This window comes from Megalops cyprinoides, chromosome 18 (assembly GCF_013368585.1).
Source record: "Megalops cyprinoides isolate fMegCyp1 chromosome 18, fMegCyp1.pri, whole genome shotgun sequence".
Lineage (NCBI taxonomy): Eukaryota > Metazoa > Chordata > Actinopteri > Elopiformes > Megalopidae > Megalops > Megalops cyprinoides.
Genome location: NC_050600.1, coordinates 29627329 through 29639975, shown reverse-complemented (window position 1 = coordinate 29639975; position 12647 = coordinate 29627329). Strand labels below are relative to the sequence as shown.

General features: G+C 43.1%; 1 protein-coding gene across 1 annotated transcript; it reads left to right on the top strand.

Annotated features, from left to right (window-relative positions):
* Positions 1–2679: 2679 nt before the first annotated feature.
* Positions 2680–7144, top strand: mrpl35 (mitochondrial ribosomal protein L35). Its single transcript, XM_036551645.1, has 4 exons — positions 2680–2724; positions 3535–3730; positions 6071–6215; positions 6502–7144. The coding sequence occupies exons 1-4, from the start codon at positions 2697–2699 to the stop codon at positions 6688–6690; spliced, it is 558 nt and encodes a 185-aa protein (XP_036407538.1). The 5' UTR covers positions 2680–2696; the 3' UTR covers positions 6691–7144.
* The last annotated feature ends 5503 nt before the right edge of the window (positions 7145–12647 follow it).

The window sequence follows — 12647 nt, the reverse complement described above, 5'->3', positions numbered from 1 at the left end:
GTAGACTAGCGTTGTTGCCAACCGGTTAGGGGAAATTTGCCTTTAGCTCAGCTGGCAATGAGGATGGCTGTAATGGGTTGGTAGTGAGCAGTGAGAACACAGGTTCGAAGGTTACGAGGCTCGCTGACCCACGTAACGTCTATGTAAAACACACAACGCAGTCTACACCCGTTACATATACTGCAGTTTGTTTCTATTTGTCTTTGTTACTACTTTTTGATATTTATGAGTCTATTTTTGCTTATTTTTTTATTTTATATGAATAAAAATTACAGGTAGCGCAGAATGTTGCTTTTTTGTTGGGGGGGGTTCTCCCAGGGCACCATACAAGCTAGAACCGCCACTGTACCGCCACTGCTAGAACAGCATTATGAATGAATTGTGGTTTATTTGGTAGTGTGACTGATTTTACTAATTGCATTAGTACTGTACAAAGTTAGAGGTGCGCTATTTGATAGATTCCCCTGCTCTCCCTACCTCGGGTTTCCAGTGGGGAGACCAGAGGTCAACCTACTCCCGCCCCCTCCCCATCTCATACTTCTGAGTGGGAGACCTTCCCAGGCAGTAGCCTGCCTAGTTCACAAACCAGAACCGGGCGCCTACTCCGACAAGGTTGATTGACCCACGTGGTGACATGATGTCATTGACATGATGTGCAAATGAGTGATAGAAAACCGATCGCGCAAATGTCACCATTCCAATTTTTTTTTGTGCGAGTGCCCTGTGCCGCCCCTGGCAAGATGCTGCCCATGTCACCCTAACCTAAATGCACCACTGTTGGCAGATGACATTCAATTTAGCTAAATGTAAAATCTTGCATGTGGGAAATAAGAACCTTTGACAAGACTACTTCATGGGGGAAAAAACTAGAATGTGCTCAATTTAAAAAAGACTTGGGAGTAATAGTTGACCCAAGCGTAACAGGATTTAGGCAGTGTGCTGTAGCAGTAAAAAGGCCAACAGGATGTTGGGTTATACAGCCAAAAGTATTGATTATAAATCTAAAGAGGTTATATTGAAATTATACACTGCTTTAGTCAGACCTCACTTGGAATATTGTGTGCAGTTCTGGGTACCGCACTATAAGAAAGATATTGAGGTTCTTGAAAAAGTTCAAAGAAGGTAAACTAAATTAGTCCCTGGCATGAAATATAAAAGCTACGAGGAAAGGCTCAAGTTACTTAACCTATTTAGACTTAACAAGAGGAGACTTAGGGGTGATCTAATAGAGGTTTTTAAATTTATAAAAGGACTCAGTAAGGTTAACTATAATAGATTTTTAGGGTGAGTTCAGTCTGTAGAGCAAGGGGACATAAATGGAAACTAGTGAAGAGTAAGTTCTGCATTGATGTAAGGAAGTACTGTTTTACACAAAGAGTTATCAATACATGGAATAGGTTGCCAGGTCATGTAGTTGACGCAGAGACCTTCACTGTGTTCAAGTCTAGACTTGATGCAGTTTTGGATTCTCTTTGAGTGTAATGGCAAGCTTAGTTGGGCCGAATGGCCTGTCCTCATCATAATATGTTCTTATGTTCTTATGTTCTTATGTCCATGGCTGGAAGGTACTATAGTGACCTGGTGTCATGAAGGAAGGTTATTATTTTAGAGCATAATGTCAATAGGTACCATGCATCTACACATCTGCATTCACAAGCTGGAGTGCAAGAAACCATCAGTTCAGGGCAGAGTACTGAGGCCAAAGTCATCTACTGCTGAAAGACATAACGCCTTATTCTTTGCATTCATGAAGTGCAGACATTGGTATTCAGATTTTTGGAGGGATGATTTCCTTCACTTTTTGTTGTAAAGAGGAATATATATTTTTAAATATGGAAAAATACTTATTTACTGTTCAAACAAGCTAGAGGCTTCTTATCATGAGAGCTGAACCCAGACATCCTATTTCAAAGCCAACAATGTCACAGCATCATAAAAAGTCGCTGAGCTGATTCTGTGTCTGGGTACAGTGCACTACAAGGGCCAACTGGCAGGCACCGACAGTGCTGTCTCTGTGAGCTGCTTTTGCATGCTCCTTCAATCAACCATCATAATCAAATGAAAGATAAGATCCTGAAATGTGCAAATAGGTAGCCAGATATCTGTGGCAAAAGTGAAGAAAAACCTGCATAAACTTATAGGAATTTATTTAAACATCCAGTGATGATAATTTTAATTTAGGTCCTGCATATTTTATCATTGGGATAGTCAATAATATGATGTCAACAAATTGCTTGTGTTAATTATTTAGCTAATAAGATAAATCAAATTAGTAAATGGATCAAGAAAACACTCTGCAGGAGTGCTCATTTGAAGTTCCGCATTAGTCACCTAGCTCACGAGCCAACACGTGTAAAGCAACCTCTTTAGTATCTTTTGTATCCTACACTGCACTGGCAACACCAGTTAGTCAGGAGTATGAGCCCGAGTGTGCAAGCCATGAGCTAAAAAGACATGTACTAAATGTTCAGTTTTTAACAGTGTAATCGTCATTAATAGTAAATGCTTACTCGAACAGCAATTACTTAGAAATTGTCATAATTGTATGTCCTTTTTAAAGTTTTGCTCTGCCATGGTTTGGTAACAGTTGAACTACTGTGGTCCACGAATAAAACAACGCATTTCAAACAATGTCTTCACCGTACTGTTTGTCTTAGCGTGACACTGTAGTCTAGACTCTAGAGGTCAGTGTAGAAATGGCTGCGAGCGTGATGAAGCTGTCTGGTGTGTACAGTAATGATTCATTACTAATGAATGTAGCCAACTGTTTAGAATCTAGCTGTGTTGAATTCGATTTATATAATTTAGTGAATTCGAATGTTAAATCATAACTGATTGACTGGGTCGTTAAAACATTTATGATGAGGAAGAGCAGTGCAACTGCAGCTAATGTTCCATGTTCGCCCCTCGATAGCTGTCTTAAAAATGTAGCTAACGTGTTATGTAAATACAACGTAGAAAAGCCAGATCTGTCTAGCTAAATATGCGCCAAATACGACATGTGATAAATACAAGGCCAAAATTATAGCAATCAGTATTAGCTGTGTCGGCACATATTGGTTAGCTTGTTAGCTAATTAGCTATCGTACAAAATAAAGCTAGTCTGGCTAGCACCAGCTAAATTATGGGTAGCTAGAGTCTAGCATGTTAGTTAGGCTATTAAAATAAAGCTTAATTAAAGTATTTTTGCTAATAAAAATGCTACTGGAAGGTTAGCCGGTTATTAATGCCCACCCCATACTTCTAACATGTATAGCTAGCTAGCCAGCGACTTAAACACGTATGGGACTCTGCTCATTCATCGTCTCATTCCTGGCGCATGTGTAATACATAATTATTTTGGTAGTCCATGTCAAGGTCAGTACTGTAGTCGAATTTGTTAGATCGCTACCCGCGGTCACAGACGTTGTTAAACCTGACCGGTCACCTTCGAGCAATGACCTTGTTTGGGGGCTAATTTGTTTGCACCAAGCGTAGAGATCTAAATGCTTGATTTTTAGAAGTCAGAAATGTTGGTTTCTTCCTGACTGCCAGGCTTATTCAGACCACTGGGTTCTCTTGTGAGGGGCTGTGTTCATCGGGATGTGACCCCAGCAGCACAGCTGTCCCGACTCTTCTCAACTCTCCGCTTGGAGCAGGGAGTCAGGAGACCAGCATTACTACAGCCCCCCTGGACCTCAGTGTTACCATCCAACAGTCAGCTCACACTCCAGAATACTATTTGCCACAGGTGAGGCATGGTGCAAGGGTAATGCAACCAACACTCTTTGTATCATTACCTTATTGAACATGGAGGAGTGGAAACACCATGGACCTTAAAGCCACAAAACATTATTAGCATTTAGCAGACACTCTTATCCAGAGCAACTTACATAGGTTGCAGTTTTTTTCAATGTTATCCATTTATACAGCTGGCTAATTACTGAGTTAAGTACCTTGCCCAAGGGTACAGCAGCAGTGCCCCAGTGGGGAATTGAACCAGCAACCTTTCAGTTACAAGGTATCTTCTCAAGTATCATTATAAAATGAAAAGCTTAAAGCCAGTGATACAAGTTTCACCTATAGCACTGTAAAATTGTAACAGATATGAACATAGGATTTTCAATATTTCACCTCTTCATATGGTGAAAATGACTAAACATAGTTAAACACCAAATTTTACTTGTCATGTTACTTTTGAAGAATAATGACAAAGAGAATTGGGTGAGTTCCAAAGGGTTGAGTCTGTGTATCACTTTGAACTTCTAGGTGTCCACTTTCTCTAAATTAAATTAAATTAAAGTCTAAATTAAACTAAATTAAAATGCAGCTGAGAGGTTTCAGGTCAAAAGGAAAGGAAAACTAATCTATGTGAAGCACTGAATGGAGTATAAAAGGTTTTTTGTCACCAAATGAATTCAGGTTCAGTTGTATTTTCCTGGTTTGAAACAACTTTTTATGACAGTTTGTCATATGCTAATAACTAATAAGGCCCTATTCACACCTGGCATTAACATTTGTTTTGCGTGATGCAATCACAAGAGGACAATGCTAAGTACAGGTAGGAACGCACCCAAGACGCATTGAGGATGTATTGAGATCCAATCGCTCCGGCCACATTTAGAGGTGTTCTGGGCCACATATGGCCACATTCCTTTAGCAGTGTGAATGCGAATGTGTCTCGGGCCACATTGAAGCACCGCCTACTCAACTGATGTCCTCTGCGTAAGCGGAAGTACGTACTCATTCACGCGCCAACAGCGTTCACATATCGGTGTGATTATCTGTTCAGCTTGTAGCTAATTTTAGCTTTGAGGAAACAGCGATTTAACGTTAAAAATATAGCAAATGGTAACTGAAAACTATTAGAAGCTTAATAGCGCTAATGAAAGCATAACGAACCATGTAACGTAGCCTAACGCACTACATAGCATGAAAAATAAGTTATGTGGGAAAGGGTATTAAAGTGCGACAACAGGCAACAACAACTGGAGTTCGCAAGCTACCTCAAATGCGTCCAAGCCCCAAAGGTGTAATGCAATATTGCATGGAAAAATGGTGAAATACGTGAAGCGTTGTAGTTCTACAAATAATGTTAGTAGACTATTGTGGGAGTCAAGATTTACGTTATCGTAAATATCAAGGGGACATTCTAAAACGCATAAGCCTTTTCCTTATAATGGGCGTCAATGGAGAGGAAAAAGCTTAACGTAAGATAATGTCCATACTCATAGGATTTCGGTTTTGATTTTGACAGTTGGAAGTGTTTATGACAAGAGACGTCCGAGAGAAATTTGGTGATCATTGGTTGTTGTTTTGGAACACTAAGCCATGTTAAGCCTTTTCACGTTAAGCGTTTTAGAATGTCCCTTCTTCCATCACAAGCGCACTTCGGTTTTAGAAAAGTAATTCATAGATGTATTCACAATACTAGCAAACCAGCAAACACCTTTTGATATTAAACTACATTATGAAACATTTTCATTGCAGTGAATAACGTAAGAAACTTTGGAAACATAATATCTTGCTTCGTTTATTTAATTCAGCCATATTGGCAAGGTGCCAGACAAATATGGCGAAGTTCAAAATGTTCTAGCGTTTCTGCTTTTTCCAGCGATAAACAGAATTTAACAAAAGATCAGCTGCAGCTGACTTAGGTGTACTTAATTTCAGTGATGAACGGAATCTAGCTTGCTAGTCAACTAGGTTTTCATTTACAGATACAACACGCATTATTTCATAGTGACAGTCATGACAAGATTCATTCAAACAGACCTTTAGATGAAGCGTAAACTTACATTTGCAAACGGAAATGATTTACGTGTTTATTTGCATATAGGGCGGGGAAGTGAGATCCGATCACAAGTGGTCACTTGAGACGTATGAGGAGACGCATTTTAATGCCAGGTGTGAACAGACGTACTTAGAGCTGTCCACTTGTGATCGGATCACCCAAGACGCATGTTAATGCCAGGTGTGAACAGGGTCTAAGTCAGCTTGGGTTGAAACTGCTCTTAGAATGCTCCACGCTTGAGTGCCTCTTTTGTGGTGTGGAGTTCTCATGAGTGATCCCCCTGGTGTTCCCATCTAGGACACAACTCCTGCTGCCCAGCCTGCTGTCGCAGCCACTCAGGAGCCTGACCTACTACAGCCTAAAGAAGGGGAAGAGGAAGACGGTGAAGTCAGTGGTGAAGAGATTCCTGCGACTGCACTGTGGCTTGTGGCTGAGGAGGAAGGTACTCCAGCTGGCCTTCTAGAGGCTGAGGAGTGCATTGCCTTCCCAGCGTTGAACAGTCACTCTCAGCCTCTTTACCTCCTTCTTATATTTTCTCTGCTCCTCTCTCCTCTGTCATCTCTGTCCATCCCACCCTCTTTCTAACCTTCTCTCTTCCCCTCTCTGGCCATCTCTCTCTCTGACTCTCTCTCATCTCTCCATGTTTCTCCATATCTGTCACCCTCTCCTTCTCTCTTTCAATCTTTGTGTGCCTTTCTGGTGATGTCTCCCTGTCTACCCCACCACAGGCGGGATATAAGAAGAAGTTGTGGAAAAAGCTGCCAGCTCGGAGGAGGCGCTTGCGCCAGCACGTGTTCTGCAACCGCACGCAGTCCAAACTCCTGGACAAAATGACGACCTCCTTCTGGAAGAGGAGGAACTGGTACCTCAATGACCGCTATCAGAAGTATCACGATCGCACCAACCTCAAGTTCTAAAGGGTGTGGGACTCCTCCCAGGACCTGTCTGTGCCGAGGGCCAGGACACGCCCCCTTTGCACTGAAAACCTAAATTGTCACGAGGGAATCCATTCTGCAAATTAGCATGAGATTTATTGTATTTGCATACTGTATATATGGTATGCATATGGTGTGCATATGGTGTCCAAAGGATTGGTACAAAGGCAGGTACTAGCGAAAGTGGTAACAGTTTTGTTGAATGTTTTCCATTTTACATTCAAAGGTGAGCTCCCACACAACTTGCTCATCTTGGTGAGCAGCGATCGTTAACATGTGCCATTTCAGTCAGCTCTGTGTCTCGAGTTACAAGAAGCCAAAGGTGTGAAATTTAAAGGTCACCTGTAAGCCGAGTAAATAAATGTAATGTTCTTTAATGGATTATCATTAATTAATAAATGCCCATGCATGCATCCCTAGCGCAAGCCTTGGGTGTTAAGCCTCACGAACATGCAGCCCTCTGCTGGGTGATGTGTCTGGCCTTAAAGGCATCTTGATTATTAAGGGTAACTGTAACGGTTTTCCTCCTCTGTAAAAAAGATGCCATTGTCAGCATGCTTTCATGACCCGGTGGTCCTCGTCCAGAGTCCAGCGGTGCCTGTCATGTAAGGGAAGCCTGCAGGGGGTCCGCACGGATCCTCTGACCCACTGAGGACAGCCTTCCCTCTGGGATACAAGGTTCATAGCATGAAGGAAGGCTGGGGTAAAAGACACAGACTGTTTTGAAGGCAGTGGCTCCCAGGTCTTGTCTTGGGGGCTCAGTGAGGTTTATTCCATCTGAGCTCTTTCAGCCGAGTTCAATTATACTGTGAACTAAATCCAGATTTTTATCCTTGCCTTTAATTTACCATGTATTTGTTGCAGAAAAATACTATTTTATGTGTGTCTGTGCTAGAGAAAAAATAATGTTGCTTATTCAGCATCTTTTAATGCCTGTCCTTCACAGCTGAGACAGCTGCCTCAGTTCTTATTAATAGGTGATTCAGTACTTTGCTCTGGGCCCCATTGATCAAACATTTACTCTTAATCCTAACCTAAACATCAATATTTAATAGTCTGGATTATTAATGTTGATCAGGTGAACTGCAGTAACTGAAGAAATACCATTACTTCGATCCTGTTAGAACAACAAGCAACCCGGTCGGGGTCAGACCGGACGGGTTACAGTTGGTTTGGGGTGGATATCTTGAAAACTGGGGGAGGAGAAGCGGTCCAAAATTTGGTGGAATAAGAAGAAGAAGAATAAAACTATCGGATAACAATAGTTTGCTTCGCATTGCAAGCACACTAACTAGAAAAGTGCATTTCCTGAAGAAAATGCAGAGTGTGATTGCAACCCAGCAGCGAAATCGTGGTAACGTATATGAGACAATCACTAGGATGTGGCTAAGTGGTTGCTAGGCTGTTGCTAGGTGGTTGCCAGGGTGTTGCTAGGTGGTTGCTAGTGCGTTGCTAGATGGTTACTAAGGTATATGATTTGGTTGCTAGGGCATTGTTGGGTCATTGCCAGGGTGTTGCTAAGTTGTTGCTAGGAGGTTGCCTGAGTGTTGCTAGGTGATTGATAGGGTTAACAATATGGTCGCTGGGGCATTGCTAGGGTGTTGCTTGGTGGTTACCAGGGTGTTGCTAAGTGGTTGCTAGGGTAAACAATATGGTCGCTGGGCATTGCTAGGGCGTTGCTGGGTGGTTTCCAAAGTGTTGCTAAGTGGTTGCTAGGGTAAACAATATTGTTGATAGGGACATACCCACCTTTGGTGAGTGTTGGGTCACACGACCCAAAGCAGCATATCAGGTCCTATGGCTATTGGTCAAATGCTGACCGATTGCAATCACACTAATAAAACTATCGGATAACAATAGTAAGTAACTCGAAAAGTGTATTTCCTGAAGAAAATGCAGAGTGTGATTGCAGCCCGGCAGCGAAAACGTGCTAACGCATATGAGATGATCGCTAGGATGTGGCTAAGTGGTTGCTAGGGTGTTGCTAGATGGTTTCTAACCTGCTGCTAGGTGGTTGCTAGGGCATTGCTAGATGATTACTAAGGTATATGAGGTGGTTGCTAGGGCGTTGTTGGGTGGTTGCCAGGGTGTTGCTAAGTGGTTGCTAGGGCGTTGCTAGGTGGTTGCTAGGGTAAACAATATGGTTGCTGGGGCATTGCTAGGGTGTTGCTGGGTGGTTGCCAAGGTGTTGCTAAGTGGTTGCTAGGGTAAACAATATGGTTGCAGCACGTTGCTAGGGTGTTCCGGGGCGGTTGCTAGGGTGTTTCTAGGCGGTTGATAGGGTAAACAATATGGTTGTGAGAGACACACCCACGTTTGGTGAGTGTTGGGTCACATGACCCAGTGCAGTATATCAGGTCCCGTGGCTATTGGTCAAATGGTGACCAAGTGGTATGACTTTGAAAAATGTGTTGATGTCGGTGGGAGGATGGAGGGATGAATAAATGAATAAAAAGGCAAGTGTGGGTCAGTGTGACGGAGTGCCGTCACTACGGTTGAGTATGTGCTCTGACTGCCATACCAACGAGCGTGGCTCTTTGGCGTCGCAGTCAAAGTCGCATGGTTGGTACCCTGTAGACCCGGGTTCAAGGCCGGGTGGGGTGACTGCTCTCGCCCTTCGCTACAAATGATGTCAGAGTGGGATGGCTTGCCACAAGGCCATCGGAGGCGTGGCCGGTGTGTGAGCCGTATGAAGGACCCCCAGGATCAGTTGACCCCGGTGTGTGAGGGACCCCAGAGATGGGTGAAGCACTGGTGAGTGGGGCACCCTGGGATGGGAGAAGTACGGCAAGAAAATGCGTGAGGGACGCCATGGTGCGTGAAGTGCATGGGTGCACTTCCCGAAGGGGAGGGCAGTGTGACGGAGTGCCGTCATTACGGTTGAGTATGCGCTCTGACTGCTATACCAGCGAGCCTGGCTCTTTGGCGTCACAGTCAAAGTCGCATGGTTGGTACCCTGTAGACCCGGGTTCAAGGCCGGCTGCGGTGACTGCTCTCGCCCTTCGCTATAGTCAGTATGGGTTTCAGTGAGTGTTGGGTGGCATGATCTGAGCCATAATATGAGGTACTGTGACTGCAGGCCAAAAGGTGACCGAGTGCTAAGACTTTGAAAAATGAATTGAAGTCAGTGGGAGGATGGAGGGATGAGTGAATGACAAAAAGATGAGTGCGGGTCAGTATGGCTTTCAATGAGCGTTGGGTGATTTGACCTGAGGCAGCATCGCTAGGAAGACCATCGCTAAGAAGAATAAAACTATCGGATAACAATAGTGTGCTTGCGATGCTTCGCAATCACACTAATAACTAATATCCATAACAAAGTGCTAACAGCCTGTGTTCAGTTAAGACCTCAGTCAAACCTAATGTACTGAGAGGTCAATCAAATCTATTAAACCGAGAGCTCAGCTGCTGGAAAATCAGGGCACACTGTCTCTCAGAACCAGGTTTGGGGAATGCTGTTCTAAGGTGAAGAAGTCATGTCTTGGGATTCAGAATTTTTCAGATGATTTCCCCTCTAATAGCAGTCAGTGAGTGTGTTTTTGAAGTGCAGGGCATGTCTGTCTGTTTTGCTTTCCTTGGTATGGGGCATGGCCTATGTGAATCAGCTGTTGAAGCCTCAATGTGAAAAGATGACAGGAGGCGGAAGGTCCAGCGTGTCGTTTTAATGGCTGTGGTTGATTGAAATGTGCAAGAGAGAGAGAAAAAAACACTTTGTGAAGTCCATTCAGGAACAGTCACTTACTTCTGTCCACTCTGAACCAAAATCAAAACCAGCACATGAATGGTGACTGTGACAGAGAAAACTTCTGGCCTGCCAGACAAATGTGAGATGTGTCATAAATCAGTAAACCGTAAACCACAGGGGGGAGCCAGAACAGGGAAGCATTAGTGTCACTTTCAGGAAAAAAGCATCTAGTAGAGCAGAGGCTCTATCAGATAGAGGAAAAACCTCTATAAAACCTGAAGACAGAGTTCCAAAAAGCTTTGGAACATACAACACCCAAAGCCCTCACTACAATCAAATACAGTCAAAAAAGAAATTCATGCCTTCTACACAAAAAGCCACAAACAGTTACACGTAATTGGGGTATGTACAGTGGGAAAGGGAAACTGGAGTGCTCTTCTCTCAGGTCAACTCCAGCCATGTGTTGAGTGACACGCATGTCTCATCACAATGATTACACCAGTGCTGCTCAGCTCTGGTCCCGGAGGCCTGTTTTCCTGCTATACTTGAAACTTGTAATTAAACTGGTGAAATAAAGCCAGCCTTTGAAACTAGGATGTTAAGTATCTGATTAGCTGGCACTGCTGTACAGCAGGACCAGGGCTGAGGAGCCTGGAATCACAATGTTACCAAAGTTTTTAGTGCCTTCTGTTACATGAGAAAATGTGCACCTTACTTTTTTCTGAATATGGTTCAAGGAGAAAGAGAGCTTCGTCACTGAGAACAGAGACATGTTAAGTAGTGCAACCTTTTCAAATACAACAAAAGTTGTAGTGCTACAGTCCCTTCAGTACAGCAGAGCTTGTGTCATATTTGTGTTTCTCCAGAAAACTAAGACAAAAACAACATCAAGTGAGGCATTCTGCTCCAGTAGTCAGCTATTAACTCATTTTTTTACTTGATTGAGAGTTTTTAATTTCTCTTCTGTGCTAAAAGAGATAAGGCAATTCTCCTCCCTCTGATCTGAAGTGATTAAATATCCCTACAGCTACAACACAACAAAGTACACTTTTTGAGGAAAGTTACTCCTCTTGCATCTGAAATATTTTCCACTATTGAAGTATGGAATGTACTTGTTGAAGGTAGATACCCTTATTTTGTTCCTGATTTTTATGATCCACCTAGGACTAACCCACCTAGGGCTAACCAGTCAGATTCCCAGCTCTGTTCTTTGTCAAAGTGCAAGGGACAGGTCTTATGAGTACTGATGCCAATGGCTTTGGTGGACCCATTCCAAAAAATTGTTTTTGTTTGCTTGGTTTTGGTTTTTTGGGGAAACGGGCATTAGATCCATACCGCTCCTGCCTGGCCACAGCTGGGGTTGTCGTAGGAGCACTGCAGAAAGAGGCTAAGGGACCAAAGTCCAGCCTGCAGTAGACAGCTGAATTTCTCAGCACTGCGCCAGTGGAAGTTTGATTGCTTGCGCTGTAAAATGGCTGAGTTATAAATGGCTACATCCAAGCAAGCGCTTTCCATGAGTTTGTTTTTTCAGCTAACTGGCCTGCATGCCTCATAAGAGCAGAAGTGAGTCATGGAAGGAGTCCTCTCAGCTCCTCAGCTGAGTTCCACACATGAGATCTGACCCATCTTCATCTTCCATCACATACGAGTCCAATACCAATCCAATTCTCATCCCACAACAACAGCCTGCATTTCTTTGACTTCCACAGGTTGACATGACACCAAGTATAGTCCCATTATAGCAGCATGACTGATGGGTAATTGAAACCTGGTTTTTTGCTCTTGCAGTAAATTGACCAGGATCAACAGCACAGCTAGATGACACACAGTTTGTCACCTTCCCTTTCATTAATGTGAAATGGCTCGAATGTGTCTGAAGTATACATGTATACTTATTGTCAGTGTGTGAAATCGTCATGGAAACCTTTTGTACACCAGCAAAGCAATAGCCTTACCTCACCAAACAAAGCTTCAAAAATAGCCACAGGTTTACAGAAAATGTGCATAGTATCTGATATAGATTTACCAATTATTCTTTTATTCATGGCATATTTAACACCTAAAGTTCACTGTATTTTCAATGTGGGTACTTCTGTGGGGTGTAGCTGATGATAAACTAAATAGTTCATCTGTGCATTTGGCATCTCACAGGTGTCACATGGAGCACTCCGAATTATGCTTGACGGCAGGCCCTGAATCCCATAAAATTAAGATGCCTGAGAAATCTTGAAAACTCTGGAAACGAACTTGCAAG